This window comes from Heterocephalus glaber, unplaced genomic scaffold, assembly GCF_053883595.1.
Source record: "Heterocephalus glaber isolate CG9 unplaced genomic scaffold, H.glaber_assembly_v1.0 deba00001442, whole genome shotgun sequence".
Lineage (NCBI taxonomy): Eukaryota > Metazoa > Chordata > Mammalia > Rodentia > Bathyergidae > Heterocephalus > Heterocephalus glaber.
Genome location: NW_028258296.1, coordinates 26,710,737 through 26,730,357, shown reverse-complemented (window position 1 = coordinate 26,730,357; position 19,621 = coordinate 26,710,737). Strand labels below are relative to the sequence as shown.

At 40.0% G+C, this 19,621-nt stretch overlaps 1 protein-coding gene across 2 annotated transcripts in view; it reads left to right on the top strand.

Moving 5' to 3' along the window:
• Tgfbr3 (transforming growth factor beta receptor 3) overlaps positions 1–19,621 on the top strand; it is a 209,987-nt gene that overhangs the window by 157,879 nt on the left and 32,487 nt on the right. For both annotated transcript variants that reach the window (XM_004841284.4, XM_004841283.4), the window contains exons 5-12: positions 709–892; positions 4,981–5,149; positions 6,776–6,923; positions 11,747–11,936; positions 14,026–14,360; positions 14,773–14,928; positions 17,922–18,062; positions 18,236–18,394. In XM_004841284.4, coding sequence (XP_004841341.1) covers positions 709–892; positions 4,981–5,149; positions 6,776–6,923; positions 11,747–11,936; positions 14,026–14,360; positions 14,773–14,928; positions 17,922–18,062; positions 18,236–18,394 — 1,482 coding nt within the window. The remainder of the gene's footprint in view (positions 1–708; positions 893–4,980; positions 5,150–6,775; positions 6,924–11,746; positions 11,937–14,025; positions 14,361–14,772; positions 14,929–17,921; positions 18,063–18,235; positions 18,395–19,621) is intronic.

Here is a 19,621-nt window from a genome sequence, read left to right as displayed (position 1 = left end):
TCTGAAGCCCATTAAAAGCCCAAGAGAACACCCACCAGTGCTTCCCAGTTGATTTGCAATACATGACAGTCAACCTTTGGTACCCATGGAGGATTGGTTCCAGGACAATTTCCCAATACCAAAATCCACAGATGCTCAAGGCCCTTATATAAAATGGCATAGTATTTGTGTATAAACCTAAGTACACCTTCCTGTGTACTTTAAATCATCTCTGGATTACTTATAATATCTAACTCAGTGTAAATGCTGTGTAAATAGTTATACTATACTGTTCAGGAAATGACAAGAAAAAAGTCTACATTTTCAGTACAGGTGCAGATTTTTCCCCAAATGCCTTCAGTCTGTAGTTGGTTAAATCCATACGTATTGAGTCCATGTAACTGGAGGGCTAATAGTACTCCAAAGGTTGGGCTTTAATATAGATATATAGAAAATAGTAATGATAATTCTGATTATTCACAACGCATAAGTCAGTCTCCCATCACAAAGTTCTTTGAAAATTTGAGGGGAATTTTGCCATTATCTAGGAGAACTACGTTTGGGACTGTTTCTTGATCAGTTGCTGAAAAAGCTGGCTTGCCTGTGTAACGGCAGGAAGAGACAAATCTGTTACTGACAAATACTCATGAGTGGTTTGATAAGTGCTTTCTCTGTGATTCAGCTCTAGGTGTCTGAGCTATGTTAAACTATGCATTCTGTTTCCTCTAGGTGTCTGAGGGTTCTGTGGTCCAGTTTTCATCAGGAAACTTCTCCTTAACAGCAAAAACAGAAGAAAGGAACCTCCCCCATGGAAATGAACATCTGTTAAATTGGGCCCAAAAGGAGTATGGAGCAGTTACTTCATTTACCGAACTCAAGATAGCAAAAAACATTTATATTAAAGTGGGGGAAGGTAAATTATAAGTAGTTTCAGTTAATGACTGATTTATGATAGGCAGTTTTCTGTTAGCCTAGCAGGGGTAAGTAGTCAGGTGATTAGAGGAAAGAATCACAGGATTCCAGAATGTTGTAGTTGGCAGGGACGTGAGGGATCATTTGGGCTTGCTCTTTCTCCTCCCCTTCTTTATTTTTCCTTCTGGGGAGATTGGCCTGGTAATGACCAAGTGAGAAATGGGGATTAGTGCACTTGACAGAGAGTGGGAGCTGTTGTTGTGCAGGATTTAGAAAACATCTGTGTACAGACATCAGAAGAAGTTAGTGGAGAGTGAGAAGTGGAGAATGTGGGAAAGATGATAATGATGAAATTAAGGAGTTGGCAGTATAAGTCAACAAATTGGGCTTTCTGCTACCTGTCATTCTACACACATTTTAAACCAGTATTAGTATATGGTTGAGACAGCATTTAAATTTTGGCAATAGCAAAGGAAAGTGTTTAAATACATTTTAATATGAATGCCTGTTACAGAACAAGTTATTGGATAAATGAACTACATGGCCTTGATAAGAGATTGCCCATTTTAATTCCCTTGCCTTGCAAAGAGGTTTAAATAGCCCATGACCCAATTTTTCATAAAACATTTTTCGTCAATATTTTTAGTTGAGTACATTTGGAACCCCCCTAAGTTACTAGGAAATAACTCTTGTGAATAAGTCTTTCTTATAGTCAAGTAACTGTGTACACTATGTTTCAGGTTTTCAGCATCCAGTGTTCTCTGGTGAATTCTATAGCAGTTGTCACCTCCTCTGCAGATACCATGGCAGGGAAGGAGGGTTGCTGTATGTTTGATCCCAGGTCTTTTTTGGATCAAGCCTGTTTTAAAGTGAATATGAAACAGATACTGCAAAGGTGGACAGTGACATTAGAGTATGTGCTGCTTATAGAGGCCACATCAGGGCTTTCACATGCACCCCACTTAACCCCATAGTAATCCCAGGAGGGAGATAGAGGACTTAGTAGAGGGTTAAGTAAATTTGTTCAAATCCATGTTACTAGCAAGTAGCAAAGGTAGATCTCAAACCCTAGTTTCTTGAACCTAATGCTTGTTTTCTGATGCTATACTTTGAGTCTTAGCCAAGTAAGCATAACCTGAAAATGAAAGTAGGCTGCTAGATGGAAAGACTTGTTTAATTGGCATGAGAGAAAGAGTTTTAGGTGAGAACTGGGTTCAGAAGATTTAAATTTGTTGCTAGGCTATTATGGTAGTCAGGTAGTGAATAACAGATCAAGCCCCATTGAAACAAAATGAAAACTCTTTTTTAATAAAAGATTTAATCCTTGGCCAATGCTCTGCATTTCTGAAGCAGAATTCTAGTAGCATGAAAGAATGTTGATTACCCTTTGGAATTTGTCAGAATAAGAAAATTTGTTATAGCAATATTTAGAATTATTGGGCTCGGTTTCTTTGATAGTACATGGATTTCTAGGAACAGCAGTCATCTGCCTTGTAAGCAGGGGGCTAAATAACTTAGGTGGTGAAGCTACACAGTGGGTAGGGAAGTGAACATAGAAGACCTGGTGTCCAGTCCAGCAAAAACTGGTTAACTTCTTGGCAATTCCTTTGGGGCCCCTGGAATTTGTCTCCAGCCACCAGTCAGGTCTAAGTCTCTGGGTTAAGCCATGAAAAGGTACACTGGGGAATTGGAGGCTCCTTGCTTAGGTTGGTGGGTCACAGACAATGTCATGGACTATCACCCTCAGTCAGACTCCACTGAGCCAGCCCCATGGGCTAGTTTCTCCTTTTATCCCCACATCTCATGCCGGCCATGAACCTCCTCTTGCTCAAACCTTAGTTCTCAAACTCCTGCCCTAGTAACAGCAGCAGCAACAGCATTGCCCGAGAACTTGTTAGAAATGCCTTTTTAGAAACTCTGGGGTGGGGCCACCAGTTGGTGTTCTCAAGAGCCCCCCAGGTGATTGTGGTGCTTACTCACATTTGAGAACTGTTCTAACCTGTCTGTGTGGAGTGAAAGAATGTCAGTTCTTACCCTAACTGGTCTTCATAACTGTTGACCTCAGCAACATGATTTACCTCCAGAGCCTCAGTTTTCACAGCAGAAAAGTGAGGCATTTGCATTACTTCTCAGGCTAATTCCTGCTCAGAGTGTATCATTCTGGGTCTCAAAGTCATTTGTAGGTCTTTCTTAAAATACAAATAAGCCATGTGACCCTTCCTCCCCAACCCCAGACTTCTTATGTTTCTCCCTGGGGATTCCCCATTGTGGTTTTCTTTCTACTTGGCACTTGATGTAAGATTTGATGCCAAGCATGTGGAAAGTCATTTATGGGGGAAAAAACCCTACACACACAACAGAAAGTGATTAGCTTATTGAACTTTGTGAAAATGGCATCTAGGAGTGGAACCCCTAATATCAGCAACTTTTGAACAATTAAACCTTTTCTAGTGGCTTTCCAACATGGGTGAACTTTTTGTCACTTGCTTCAAATCTTACATCATTTGTGAATTCAGGAAACCTATCCTGTGTGCCTGTTGCATGCCAGTGACAAGCTAGGCATGCTTGTGAACTGGAAATACAGGCCACAGTCCCGGGAGGGTCCTAGTCTCTTGAGTTTTCTGGCCCATAAACACACTTGATTCTCAATTAAATTTCAACCCTTCTGTCCCAGTATCATTTTCCATCCTGTGATCTGGGGGAGGCATCACAGGGCTGCAGCTGTAGGGTGTGCCTACCTCATCTGCACATCTGGCAAAACCCTCAGCACATGTGAAGGAAGGCTGCTCTAGCAGCTCCAGTTGGGGGGAGCCTGTTCTCTCTGAGGGGTGTTTTGGAAAAGAAAGCAGAGTGCAGAGGCAGTGCTGTCTTGCTGTGAGGCTAGAATCAGGCCCTTGTGAACTGCTCTGGTCTGCTCAGTTCCTGAAATGGTGCTGGGGATGCGGCTGTGTGTGCAGCAAACTTTAGCGCAAGGGAAGTTACACAGGTGGGGAGCAGTATTAACCCAGTCTTGGAACTTCCTGAGTTGATTCCTTACCATCAGGTAAGACTTTCCAGTAGGATGTGAACCGTGGCATCCATTCTTGAAATATGCAGAAATCTGTTTCATAAAAGTGCCAGGTCTCTGATTAGTTACCTTTTCTGAAAAGCTTGCAACACCTAGAACTTCCTTGACATTGGTCCCAGCTGTCATTCTGCCAGCAGTTTCTTCAGGTTCTGTTTAAACATTTAAACCACTGGATGGAAATCCCATCCACTGCAGTGCTGTGTAAATGGCATGTGCCATTGGGGAGTGTCTTTAGACTCTTGGTACTTTCATCTCTTTCCCTGCTGGAGGTGGAGAGCAGCCCTTAGCACAGTGATATTTATGAAACTACCTTAAAAACTGTAGAGCCATGTAAACAGCAGTTGTCTGGGTCAAGAATGTGAGGAGTAGAAGTCTCCCCTCCCTGTTTCTCCCCAAAAGTTTACCTTTAATCTTCAGAGTATGAAGTGCTGTGAGGAATGAATGTGAGGGAATGACTAATGTTACATGTGTGGACCAGAAAATTAGGTGACTGGTTCTCCTATAAGTTTAAATTGCAAATACCTGGGGATAAGTATATTTGGAGATAATGTAGATAATGGATTCAATGCTGAGTATGCCTACCATGAAATACCTATTGAGATTTTAGGTGGGAGATGGCTTGGTAGATAGCTGGCAAGTCTAGAATTCAGAAAAGGAGTCCTAATCTGGATTGGGGTCCTAACAAGTAGATTTTGACATGTGCTAAAGGTTGTGGGCCGCTCTAGTAAAAGAAACCCAAACACAGATCAGAGTAAATGGATAAGGTAAGAACTAACACGGAGAAGAAGAACAGAAAGGATGTAGACAAAAAGAGGCCACTAGAAGTGGTCAGGAGGGGGTCACTGGTAAACTTTGAGAAGCATTTCAGAGCAGTGGCTGAGGGGGTCATAGACTAAAGCTCTTCCTTCAGGCTTGTGGGCCCTTGTCTCAAGGACTTGCTCAGGTTCACCATGACTCTTTCCTTTGAGCCTAGTTCTATGCAGCTCTGTTTGATAGGTCACCCTGTGCCTTCTTACTTTCAGATCAAGTGTTTCCTCCCACATGCAACATAGGGAAGAATTTTCTCTCACTCAATTACCTCGCTGGGTACCTTCAGCCCAAAGCTGCAGAAGGGTGTGTGATGTCCAGCCAGCCCCGGGATGAGGAAGTACACATCATCGAGATAATCACCCCCAACTCTAACCCTTACAGGTGAGCAAGGATGTGTGTGTTTTTTCTGAATGGAGAAGAGATGAAAGTAAAAATCTTTCCTGATTCATAGGTAGGGAAAGAGCCCTGTAGCTCACAGAAGCCATGAAGAGGAAATAAGGCACATCGAGACAGTTTATTTTTTTGCATCTGTCGGTAGTTGCCATGCAGACAAGAAGAGTTCCTGAAGCCTGTTCTGAAGGACACAGTTACCCTTGCTCCATCATGATCCCCTCTGACTGACATTTACCCATCTTGAGAAAATTACAAAATATGACTTATTAACATAATATTCATTTTAGTAACGTCCTGTTTTGCATAAAGTTCTCTTCATAGTGTCCTCAGAGCACTTACCCGTGCAGATCTGTTTGCTTTAAAGCTCTGTGTGCAGGAGTGTGTGAGTGTGTTGGGGAATAGCTCTTCCAGGTGACATACCAAGGAACATTAGATCCAACTTGCCTCTCTCTCCTTTTCATTTTCTTCACGTCAGTTTCCTACCCTTGAACTGGAAATGTGACCCTCCCAATTGAGAATAATTACAGAAATTTTTTAAAAATGAAAAAGAAAAAGTTTTTTCTTCCGCCTTAGCCTATATTTCATAGGGACTAGTCACTTAATAATTTAAAGTTATATTGTAGAGGGATTTTTAAATTAAAATTATAATTGTTTTTATTTCAAAAGTGAAAAAAAAAAAACTACATGTCAGTTTTGGTAAAATTCCATTCTGTCTCACATGAGGAATTTTGTGGAAAATTCAGAAGGGATGGGAATAGAAATAATCTGGCAAATGTGCCATATTAATTGTGCCATATTAAGCCTAAGGCTTAATTGGGAATACCATTCATTTTGTGCTTTATAAGTGTGTAAAACCAAGATAGACATAAAGACTCTCTCCTTAAATTCAGAATGACAGAGCTGTTATTGTTTAATAAAAATTCTCTTTTATACTAAATTCTTCCAAACTGGGTTGTACTCATCAATTTTCTAGCAATCACTTGGTTGACCGTATGCTTTATTTTAATAACAGTATGTCCAGAAGTTTGAGAAAGTAAGTGAAGATAGGATTCTTACAATTGTTAATTGACCTTATGTAGGTCAGATTCTTCAGCCTGAGTACCTTCAGCTTTTGCCTCTTGTTTTATTCTGAAGTTTCCTAATTATTTTACCACCCCGCCTCCCTCCTCCCTGTCACCAGCTGCCCTTTCACCAAACTGCCACTCACTTCTTGTTTCTTGTTTTGAAGGACTCTGAGCATATAGCGAGTTGGACTCACACAATGAAAGTGTTATAGATTGAAAAAGCAACAATTCTGCTTTAAAAATAAACTATTCTGGCTTGTTCAAGTTCATTTCAAACAGTGGCTACATTAAATAACCACCTTTTTTCTTCCCTAAGAAGAGAAAAACTTGAGCAGCTAATTGTCAGCAGGCATGTATTTCTATTGTTATGTAAAACCATTTTGTTATGTGTGCAATAACAATCTGTTTTGCACATGTCATTTGCCTGGGATGGACTCCAGCTTTTTAATCAACTGGCCAGACACTAGAAACAGGAAGACTTGGAAGAGGGGAGATAGCTGCAATGCTCTGGCATTTAGGTCCTAACTTTGCCTTTGTTTTCCATTTTCAGTGATTTCCAGGTGGATATAATAATTGACATAAGACCTTCTCCAGAGGATTCTACAGTGGTCAAAAATCTCATCCTGATCTTGAAGTGCAAAAAGTTTGTCAACTGGGTGATCAGATCTTTTGATGTTAAGGGGAACCTGAAAGTTATTGTAAGTTGATTGAATATTTCTTTGTCTTGATGAATGGCAGTAAACTGTGCTTATGTGTGTTGTTTTTGTAAAGGTACTAGCTCTTTGGACTCTAAACTGTCTCAGGTTTTACTTTTCTGAAAGGGTTTGTTCTTGGCTTCTCCTGACAAGGGTGGTCATTGTGGCCAGTTGCTTAAAATATGGTCTCTAGGGATAAGACAGACTTGGGTTTGAGTCTTGGCTCTTCCATTTACAAATTATGACCTTGGACAAACCCTAGTTGCCTCATTTGTGAAATTCCCAAAATGCACTTTCTAGACATAGTAAATGTAGGATAATTAACACTGTTCAGCCTTTTATGGTTGAATGTCCTGTAAGGGCCTTAATATACTGAATAATGTCCTTAATGTCCTGAATATCAGATTTTATTTGGGGTTATATATTTAGGGAAGTTATGGAAAATTAGACTGACTCCCCACTAACATCATAGACTTTTCTTTTTGAGTTAAATATACATGTTATCAGCATGAGTTTTTGCTTGCTTCAAATTCTCAGGGGTGGAACACTGACAGAAGACTCAAAGAACTTTGAGTATGCCCCAGCCTTTCCTTTAACATCCTATTTCATGAAAGTCATGCGCTTAGGAGACTTTTCTGGTAGGCATGAAAGGAAACAGCAACTAGCTTCTTGAAAAGTTGAACATTAGAGCCTGGTAAAATAAATTTTACCTCAGATATGTTTTGGAAATCACTATTGGCAGAATATTGGAGTGAATCTTATGGAAAGTTAAAGAAAAATCTCTCTCATTTTTAAAAACTCCTTTAGCATCTCTTTTGTAAGCTGAAAGCTTTATGCATTATCTTTTTGAAAACATTTGACCAATTTCTATTTCACCTGTATTCGATCATTTGGAGTGTATTTTATGAGAGAGGGCTGTCTTTGGTTTTGGTATTATTCATTCATGCATGGCACCTTCCATGCAAGATAGCATGAGCAAAGCCAACAGTTACCTAGGCAACATCATGTAAATGACTTGCTGGAGGCAGCAGGAAAAGCCAGAGCACATGCATCTTAATTTTAAAGTAATCTTTTCTGGTTCCTGTGGGTTTTTACTTTTTTTCCTCTCTTAAACTTTGAGAGGGTCCCAATAACTCATTATGTGTAACAGTGATATATTAATTTGGTGTCAAGCACAAAGCCCAGCCGTGATTTTTCTGAACTTTTATTGCCTTCCCTGACATGGCATGAGGGGTGTTGGTGACCTGGGGTGTCTCCTGATTTTGCTGCCTGGCATACCATGCAAATGTTTTTAATTTCAGAATAACAAAAACAGGAAAGGGAATCATGCTTGGAAAGGCAAAAACCATACGGTATATTTGAATTCCCAGCCAGAGTTCTTGTATAAATATTCTTTCAGCCCTGACCCTTCAGTGGCTCTTTCTCTCCCTGAGTATGTGTGCCTGGTCCGTGGCAGCCCAGAGTTCACTGGGAATGTCCCATCTCTTATACGAATTAGAAAGGCTAGAGATGAGATCGCTCATCCCAAGAAAGATCTGTTTATGTTCTTCTCCTTGGCTGTACTCCTGTTCCAGGCCAATTTTGGACAATGCATGACAACATTACTAAACAATTAGATAATGTTTCATGATGTTCTTTTTTCTTCTCCCAGTCAGTTTCATGCTTGGTGATTTCCTTACTCCCTGTCTCAGATGTGAATTCTGACTAGGCTGTGGGAGAAAAAAAGGTACCCGGTAATTAAAAGGTTACTGCTTAGAAAGGGAGAAATGTTTTTATGAGACCATTTTTTTCTAGTATTTTAAGTATAGACAGCATGATGGAGTGGAAAGAACCCTGGCTGTGGGTCAGACAGTGCTAGACTCAAGACTAGCAAATATTGGGCAATCTAATTGAATACTGAATTTGTTTACTCATCTGTGAAATGGGTATGATGTTAGCACTCATTTTCAGTGGTTTAACTGAGTTGGTTCATTTGTTCATTCATTCATTCAACAATTATTGGTTAAGGCCTATAGGATATTTCATCTAAAGTACTGGACACAATGCCCACACATCTTGAGTTCTCTGAGAGTCTCTGATTATGTGAGTCTCTGGTTCTCCTTCTCTAACACAGGAATAGCCACACCTCTCGCCTTATTTTAGAGGAGGATTAAATAATATATGTAAAGCTCCTCACATGGTGCCTAACATTCCTTCCATAAGAGCTCTCTTTGAGAGTATATCTGTAGAAACAATTAGGGCATTTCTCTAAACAAGGTGAAAACAAAGAAAAATGTCTACTAAAGTAGACATAAGGAGCTTGATGGGGTAACTTTAAATAAGAGCACATTAAACATGGATGGCTTGTGCCTGTGCAGGCAGAATGCACCCTTCAAATGGCAAAATGGTTCAAAGAGATCAAAAGGTTTTGCTGGGCAAGAATGGGAACCCTGGATGTGTCCACACCGTCATGTCCAGCTCTGGCTCTTTCCTCAAGTTCCACATGGCCAACGCTTAATCACTTTCAAAGCAGGGGAAAAACCTGGAACATAAAAGAAGAGATCAAGTAAACTTGATCTTCTTACACTGTTTTATGTGGCCTTGGGATTTACAGAGTTGTGGTGGAAAGCTTATTCTTAGAAAAGTCATTTTTAAAATCAGTGAATATAGGCCCTACCCTCTTTGGCCCACCTTCCCCTAACATCCCTCCCCGAGGGCAGTTCTGATACAAATATGGGGGTCAAAGGGTAGCGGCACTTAGACTTATTAACCTAGCTCATCATCTTTCCTAAAGAAAGATGTGGCTGAGCAAGATGGTGTGGTATTTAGAGACCTGCTTGAACTCCCCCTTACCTCCACTATAGTTGGAAAAAGTCTGAGAACTCCAGGAAATGAAGAGAAAAGAATTTGCTCAGTGCTGAGAACCAGCTTGTCTACTATTATCCTGAGACTTGCTGCTTTATAAATGTGTGGATAGATATCTAGTCTTGTAGGAAGTTCTTGTCCTTAAAGGGGTACTGACAGCTCCTATAATGTAATGTGGAAAGGTGTAGACAGATTATTCCATATTGTTATAAAAGGACAGTTGGTAGTTATGATAACATTCTGTAAATACAGTATTTTCTCAGCTGTACAACAACATGAAAGACCAGGGCAGATGAGGCCAAGCAGCATTGTTTAGGCCAAGGTTGTGATTCCAGCCAATCAAAACGATCTGCTGCTTTGAAAAGCTGGAAGGAGCTGTGCTTAAGAAACTGCTGGTGAACAAATAAGTAAAATGCTCTAACAACTAATTGGATCCTGCTTTACCTTATTTTAGTTTTCTTTCTTTCCTTTTCTCTTTTTTCTTCTTTCCTCCCTCTTCCTGCTTTTCCTTTCCTTGTATTCCTCCAAAAAGTTTTCCCTGAATCGGAGTAAGAACTAAACCATTCTGAATCTGTGAAGCTGAGTTTACAGATGGCTGCAAAACTTGGTTAAAACTCCATCTGGTTCCTTTATGTGCAATGTTCCTTTATGTGACTGGTCAGTCTGGCAGTCTTCTCTCACATAAGCACTTTGGGTAATAGAAAAACAGACTGGGTGAGATCCTTTAAGCTTTGAAGTGAAGTATATGTGTCCTCAGCCAGTCTCCTGTGACCAAAGAGGCCAAGAGAATTTAGAGCCTGTGAATCTTTTATGGTTTTACAGTGGGAAAGGATTAATATTTAGTCATGTTAGGGGCAAACAGAATGGGAAACAAATGAGGAATTTAGGGAAAATGCTGCATATATACGGGAGAAAATCACTGGGCATGGAAATTAAAGTGCCTTTTATTCAGCATGAAAATGGCATAATCTGCACACTGAAAGGGCTCTCCACCCTGTTGGAGCAGTTGTTGAAAATGTGTCTTCCCATTGAGGAACCCGATGAAGCATTCAGCTCCCCTGGCCTCCGACAAGGTCACTGCTACAGGAGTCAGCAGGTAACACAGACATTTACCTTCTAGGTTCTGGTTACTAAGAGTCTGTGTATACCTCTCATTTTACTAATTACACAGTGAAACTAATTTTATGACCTCCATATTTTACTGAATAAAATTTTGGTACCTAGAGGAGTGATAACTTTAATTAACATTTTAGAACATAAATTGTAGCCATATTCAGTTGATTAGGATTGGCAAATGAACACTATTAAAAGATTGCTAAGATGATCATAAATTATAGATAAAATATAAACATTTGTTGTTTAACCATGTGGAATTTAATAAAGTTGGGATAGTCTCCACAGTGAAGTCACTAGGCTGTGACATCTTTCATTTAAATACAGGGCACAGGCCTGGGGATTTAGCTCAGTGGTTCTGGCACCTGCCTCGCAAACACAAGGTCCCAACTTCAATCCCTGGTACCAAAAAAAATTTTTTTAAATAAATAAATACAGGGCACGAAAGTAGAAGCGCAGACCTTTTTTGGTCATATAACATGTACACCTGTATTCTTTATATATAATTTTAAATAAAAATAAGAAAAGAAGGTTTGATATACATATCTGGTGTTGTATATTAATAATGTAACCATTAAACTAGTTCTGTAGGGATAGATGAGGTATGTTTAGCATGTGACTACTTACATAGCTGTCATTGGATTATTTTTTATCAATACAAGCAGTGCAAATGCTGTGATTACATAGCATGAATAGATGTCTCTTCATCTGCTGTTAAAGGTTTTTTACACCAGTGTTCTTAGCCCAAGGAAAATAGGAATCAAAAGAATAGTCTCTTATGTACAATCTGGAGTTAATTATTATTATTTAAAGTGTTTTTTGATTTTTGGAGTCATGAGTGAAATTTTGCTGGTTGTTTGTTTGTTTAGGCTCCCAACAGTATTGGCTTTGGGAAAGAGAATGAAAGATCCATGACAATGACCAGATCAATAAGAAATGACATTCCTTCCACCCAAGAGAATTTGGTGAAGTGGGCTTTGGATAACGGCTATAGTCCAGTGACATCATACACACTGGCTCCGGTAGCTAACAGATTTCATGTTAGAGTTGAAAACAATGGTAAGCATGACTTTTTTTGGAGGTCGTTGTATGAAAAATACCCTCCAAATGAAGCTTTCCAGTGAGGAACTCTCACTTCAGCCTGAGTGGTGCTGTTTTTCTGTTGCACTTTTTTTTTTTTTTTTTTTTTGCTTAAATTCTTTTATTGGTTCATTTTAGGTATACAATATGTTCACACTTATCATTGGGTGCTTGTACCTGTACATGATGTATCTTAGTTCTTATTTTTTCCCCATTACCTGTACGCCCTTCACCCCCTCCACCCTTCCCTATTTACATAGACTTTGTTTCCATTTTTTTTCTCATAATTTTTCCTTGCCCTTCTTTCCTTTCCCCTTCCCCTCCCACTTCCCCTACCCCTTTGGACCTTTTCTTCCTATTTCAAATTTTCTACCACAAGGCATATACTTATCTAGAATTGTGACAGATTATTTTAGCCAAACTATAATACAGATTTTCATAACACAGAGTTGATTGTGTCAGAAAATTATGTTATAGATCATATTTATTATGATTATATTAGGAATAAATTACCCTGGGTTCTTCTTTCAGAGGCATTTAATAACCATATGTGGCTGAAGAGAGAGATGGTTAGGACTGCAGGAAATAAGTTCAAGGTCAGAGGCTGAATCTTGCAGAAAAATGGTCAGGAGGCTCATACTTGGGCTTTGTTACCCAGAGGGAGGGAAAGAGTTGTCACTCTCTTTTGATGGAGCAGAAAGCAGAGGCTCAAGTTCTCCAGGATTTCCAGTCTTATAACTAACATAACTCGAGCTCCAAGTTTTCTGAGCTCCTGATCTGTTTCTCACCTCCTGGTCCCACTGAGTGCAGGGACAGTAGAATGAAAGTTACAAGTTTAGGTTCAAGTCCCAGTGCTACCATTTATTCACTGTTTGGAGAGAAGGTGTATAACCTTTGAGCCTCAGCTTTTTCTTCAGTAATTTGGGGGAAAATAATAGCACCTACCTTATAGGGTTGTTGTAAAAGTTTTAATTAATGTATAAATTAAAGACCCTCCAAAGCTATGACTTCTTTGGGACCCATACAGCTGTAGCATGTTTTTCAAAAGGATTATATTGAAGGAGAATTCAAATTCACAGGTCATCTTCATGTCCAAACTCTACTGATGTGGATTTGACTTCCAGTATATACCAGTTGGCCTTAGATACTGAGTAGAAAGTAGGGAATACTACGGAAATAATTTTTCTTTAAATTGTTGAGAATATGATAGAATATTGAATATAGATTGTATGGAAATCTCTCTCTCTTTGAAGCAATAAGTGTGTCTGTGTAGCTCTTTGTTTTCCCCTTTGGTACTGAGTTCTGAAAGTGTGGGAAACCCCGTACCTTCTAGAATTTAGCAGTTAAAAAAGAAAGTAGCAAAATAATTTTAAAATCCAAAATTGGGGCAAAGAGTGTAGATTATGGTACAGCACTTGCCTAGCATGCTTGGGGCCCTGGGTTTGATCCCCAGCAATGTAAGAAATAAATATAAATAAAAATACTGTTATTGTTTCAGGAAATCTTTTGAGAGTTTTTTTTAAATTTCTAATTTCAAGGAAAGTATTCTAATGGCTTTTGAATGGAATAATATTGCCCCACCTAACTTACTCTAGTCACAGATGTTTAGCTTCTATTTATATATTATAGAAATTATCTACCAAAACATTTCTCAATCTTGGCTGTACATTTCATTCGTATAGGGCACTTAAAATGTGTTAATGATTGCATCTCACCCCAGAGAGTCTAAGTTTTAATTGGCTTGGAGTATAACCTGGGGATAGGGATTTTTCTTAAGCTCCGAAAGTGATTTTAATGTACATCCAAAGTTAAGATACTGATATAATCCAACTCCCTAATTTTAAAAATTGGGAAACTGAGGAACAAGAAGCCACTTACCAAGAGCCACCCAGTTAGTTGGAGCACCAAGACTGGAGTTCAGGCTTCCTAGTTGCTTTTAAACATTGCTTGTTAAATATAATTTTTCACTGCCCATTCTGTGCTAATTTTTCCTGCTCTGCCTCTTACTGTGATGATCGTGGCCTGGTATCACACATTGATGATGATTTGCCCTCTTCTGTTGCCACAGAGGAAATGAGAGATGAGGAAGTTCATACCATCCCTCCTGGGCTACAGATCCTGCTGGACCCAGTCATCCTGCCTGGCCCGGAGAACCCACCCTTCCAGGGAGGGGGTAGCCGAACTGGAGGTCTCCCCTTTCCTTTTCCTGATATCTCCAGGAGAGGCCGGAAGGAAGGAGGAGAAGATAGGATCCCTAGGCTAAAGGATTCTGTCATCTCCAGTGTACAACTGTTTCCTGGTCCCAGAGAACCGGAAGAGGCACAAGGGAGCATGGATATTGTCCCATCAGTCAAATGTGACAATGAAAAGATGATTGTGGCTGTAGAAAAAGATTCTTTTCAGGTCAGTACAGTCTGTTAGAAGAGAGAAGAGAAGCCACTTCCTTTCCCATTTTGCCCCATTCTGTGTTCACGCTCTTTTACTTTTGAACTTTGGAGACTTGGTATGGTTTTTAGTTGGATGGTCCCACTTCCCCTTGGCTGTGACTCTCACCTGGTTCCTGTTGTTCTCAGTGAAGGGGAGGGGGATCCCAGAGCTTTGTATATCAGTATTTTGCTATTGAATTTCCAAGACCAGCAAACACAGTTCTTAGGCTGTTCACACACAGGTGGTCAGCCGGGAAGAGGTGAGTGGGGGAGGGGCAGGATACAGGCCTTCAGCCACTTTTACTTGGAAGTCGGGCCGTGTGTGTTAACTGTGTAAAGCAGAACTGCCTATGAGTCCTCCAGGATATCTTTGGTGGTTGTTATTTCAGACCAACGGCTACTCAGGGATGGAGCTCACCCTGTTGGATCCTTCCTGCAAGGCCAAGATGAATGGCACGCACTTCATTTTGGAGTCTCCCCTGAATGGCTGTGGAACTCGGCGCCGGCGGCAGTCAGCCTCCCGTGGTGTGGTTTACTATAACTCTGTGAGTGTTCTTCACAACAAAGTTTTGCCCTTCTCCAGAGAATTGCTGGGTATTACCTTAAGATTAGTCTTATCTTCCTATGAAAATGATGTACCTGAATAAAGCCAGGAGTCAGTTCTCAACAAAATGTGATGCACCTTCCCCTGAGCTCTTCATTTGCTTTATTGGTGAGTCTGGGAGTTGGAAGGCCTTATTTTCTCACCTGGACTTGTGGTGATCTCACTCTCTTTCTCCTTCCATCTCCCAATGGCAAAGGGTTCACTAGAAAAGTGACCCTGACTTCTTTCTATGGCCAGCCCTTGGGCTAACTGGGAGACTCTCTAACCAGGTGTATGGTCTGTCTGGCCTCACTTGGGTCTTATCCAGAAGTGAGAGGGCTTCTCCTTTCCTCATAAATAAAGGTCCAAAAAGAGAATTTAAAAATCTAAAAGGACTTGGAAAGAATTACGAAGTCACCTTCTCCACTTCTAGGAAAAACCCTACATTTAGAATTTATCTGGAGAAAGATTCCACAGATTTCTCTCCGTGATAACCATTACGGTCACTAACCTTCCAGCAGTCTTTCTTCTCAGTTCATCTAATCTTTTCAGTTTAAATCTGTTTTCTGAGAGAGAGACTATGGTAGGCAGTGAATTTAAAAAGGATCTGAAACATGAAATCTCACAAGAACTTCCAAGTACTAATTTTGTAGTTATGGCTGTACTTTCAATGGTAAGAATAAGGCTCAGACATCCTCTGTCTGCCTTTGGCACAAAGTATCTGCCTGTGTACTCCGAATGCCTACTCCAACACTGACATGGGGTGGGGTGGCTGTGGCTGCTGTTCTTTCCCCTGACAGGCTGCAGGTAACTTGGCCCAATCCAGAGAAGAGGCTGGAGACGGGGGGCTCTGGTCAGTGTGGTTATATGGCAGTGGCTCTTCTGTGGGCCCAAGTTTAGTATTCCTCAGAGAACCTCAGAGTGCCGGAGGTGGAAAAAACTCTGAGATGATCTCATTCAATTTCCTTATTTCACAGGTGAGGAAATTGAACTCTGGGGAGTTAAAAGATTTGCTTAGCTTCAGGTGACTAGTTAATGGCAAATCTAGGATTGAACCCAGCTTCCTGATCTCTTGTCCAGTAATCTTTCTTCAGTAGCAGGCTGGCCTAGCAAATACCCCTTTGTTATACAAATAATTTATTAACTTTTTATTTCATGCTAATTACAACATTAATTTTCTTGTAGATGTAGTGAATGTCATATATTACTGCTGTACTTGACTTTTAGCATTTAAAAACTGATATCCAAATTAACACCAGTGTTGTAGTCAGAAGGATTCAGCAAGGGAATACATTAAATATAGGACACACAACTTTAAGGTTATTTTATGATAATTACCCAAAGATTTAAATGCAAAGGAGCGCAAGAGATTAACTGCACACTAGAAGCCCAACGGATTCAACTGAGGGCCTAGATCCCAGCAGTTTCCCACACAAGTCCAGCTGAAGGCCTAGAGTCCAAGGCAGTGTCCTCCTTGAGTCCAGCGAGTGGCCTAGGGCCCATGGCAATATATCATGCTCTTCTGTATTGAAGATCTGCTCCTGGAAGGCCCAAAGGCCAGTGGTGGAAGCCAGAAAATCTATGCTGGTGAGATGAAGGATTTCTGCCACCAGGCTGAGGGATCCACATTGGACCCAGGAAGTGATGCTCACAGTGAAGATCAGAGCTCCCCTGATGAAAACAGCACATTCCCAGCAAGAGTGAGGTCCCGAGTTCCTCCTTCGATGAGAGCAGTCTAATTCATATCAGGAAAACCATCCGCAGCAAGCTTCTCCTAGATAATCAGCAGGCCAAGATCTTCCCCTCCAGTTCTCTTTTTATGGCTATTGGTAACAGTCCTCAGGTGGATACTCCACACCCAGACCGCACTGATTCAGTTCACCTGGGCATTACAAGGTGACCTTTAATCAATCCACCCCATCCAGTAACAGGGTATGATACTGTTAAGGACAAAAATTGCTTCAGGAGATAAAGGCATATCATGATCTCTTAAAGACCCTTCTTTTTCATATATTTTTATGTACTTTATTATGATTATAGTGTAAGCAATAGCCTGAGTACTTGTTTCAATTGCATCAGTACTTTCTTTTGAGAACCTGATAAAGAAGAGGCAGTTTTTCTTCATACTCTTCCTGTTCTATTTCCTTCAGTGAATATTTTAATTGTTTCAGTTATAACTTTTTCTAGTAATTTTTTTTAGAATTATAATGTGTTTTTGTTTTTCATCATGTTCATAATCCAATATTGAGCGGAAAGAAATTAGGATTTTATTTATAGAGTCATGGTCTTGAGTGACCGTCTCCATATTATTTAGAACTAATCCAGGAACAATAACTTCAACCAGTGTTAAGATAGATTTTCCTCGAAAAGAACATATCTTTTTCTGCATCTGTATACCATACAGAAGGATATTGGGAAAGAAATGAGCAAGAGGAGTGTAAGAGAAAAGATGAGATTGGCTCCATTGTAAACCCGAGGCTCTTTGTTTCTAATTGAACCCAAACTTTTTGCAAATCTTAAAGAGAACAAATAATAAAAGCTCTTTGCAGTAGCCAACTCTTAGTATTGCTTAGGGTTTTTAATATAAAGACCTAAAGAAAAGAACCCCCCCGAATATATGTAAGTTTGTTGACAACCCCATTCAACTCTATTTCAGTGTGTAGAGTTTTCGCACTCCAGGTAATAATTTATAATTATTTAATGTAATTATCAAATCAATCTGTATTTTTCACCAGGGAAAATACAAATTTTCGTTCAGATCTTTTCTAGAACGTGCATTGTTCTTATTTCTTTTATCACTGTGAAGATGAAATCCTGAAAATCTTGTAGTTTTTTATATTGAAGTCGGATTTTTAATTTGCACCTGAATTGTTACATGTGTATTCACATGATACAGACCCAAATGTCCATGGTTAGGTTTTCTGTAACAGTGATTGTGCTTCCTTTGCCTTTTAGATTGTGATACAGGTCCCGTCGCCTGGGGACAGCAGTGGCTGGCCAGATGGTTATGAAGATTTGGAGTCAGGTGATAATGGATTTCCAGGAGATTTGGATGAAGGAGATGTTTCCCTCTCCAGCCGTCCTGAAATTGTGATGGTATGTATTGGCTTTTAGTAGGTAGTATATGGAGAATGTTGTCCATTTAGTTGGCTTTCATTAGGGACTATCAGAAAATAAAGTTATATGTTAAAAGGCACAGCTTATAAAGCTATCAGGCCTTCATCCTTCATGTGACTATGATTTAATTTTATCTTTGGGTTTTTTTCCAGTTTAATTGTAGCTTGAGGCAGCTGGGGAATCCCAGCAGCTTCCAGGACCAGCCCAGTGGAAACATCACTTTCAACATGGAGCTGTACAACACTGACCTCTTTCTGGTGCCCTCCCAAGGGGTCTTCTCTGTGGCAGAGAACGGACACATTTACGTTGAGGTGAGACCTTAACATCGGCCTTGGGCTTTCAGCTCAGCTCTGAGTTGCAGTTCCGGAGACAATAGCTAATGCACCTCATGTGGGCCTCTTCCTTCCTCTCCTCACAGCCCTCCCCAGCTCTGGATGATGGCTTGGCTCACAAAATGCTTCAGGTTGCTTTCTGAACAGAACAAGAAAATTCAGGATTTACTACATTATGCTAAAGGGAGAGAATATTTGATAAATAAATATGAAAAATAAAAAGGACAGAGTATGGATTGTAATAAAGCCCTGTGCTTGCTTTGAAGCTAGCATTTTTTAGAACAGCAGTTCAGAAGTTTCAGTGTCAGAGTTAACCATGGAATGTTTCAAATCGCCTCACATATTATCTTTTAAATTGCACTTATTTTTAAGTGAAATACTATTGGCTACCTTTCATGAAAATGATCTTTTCTGAATCATTATTTAAATATATACATTTATTTAAACTATTTCCTATGTAAAACCAATAATCATGATAGCATAAATCTGGAAAGAATGAAAAATGTTAGGTAATAGTAATAATAATGAAATAAGAGCAGCTAACTTTATTGCTGATGTACGATATGCCAAATACTATTGTAAGTATTGTAATTAGTTAACTCTTTAGAGCAATACTGTGAGAATGGACAGATAGTAACTTCATTGTATGGAAAATTGAGGAACAAACTTGTCCAAGATCACCCAGCTACTACCTAGTAGAGTTCAGACTGAGACCCCCCCCCCCCCACAAACTATGTGGCTCCATAATCCACACCATTGTCCACTGGATGCTATTGTTATTTATCCTCAAAGTGCCATTTGAAAGGGAAAAAAACATAACCTCTTATCAATGCAAGTATCTAGCTTCACAGATTAGACTCTAGCAAAGGCAAATCTCCTATGGCACCAGACTGTTGTCACTGTGCCTTGGGCAGAACTTGTAGTGTTCCACTGGGGGTATTGTCTGCCAGTCTTAAGGGATGTTGTCATCTGATGATCTGGTTTGGGTGCTAAGCTGCAAGCTGGTGTTCTGCATTACTGTGAGAGGGGAGAGAAGCTTGAGGGGTTGAAATAGGTTAGTACCTTATGTTAAAAGTGACTTCAGTGCACGTATCTGTTTTAAAAAGACAGATAACTCTCACATCTGCACTGGCTCTGGGACCAAGCCCACTGGCTCTAGATGTTTTTCTTGATCATAGAGATTATGTCTCTCCTCTTTTGACCTCC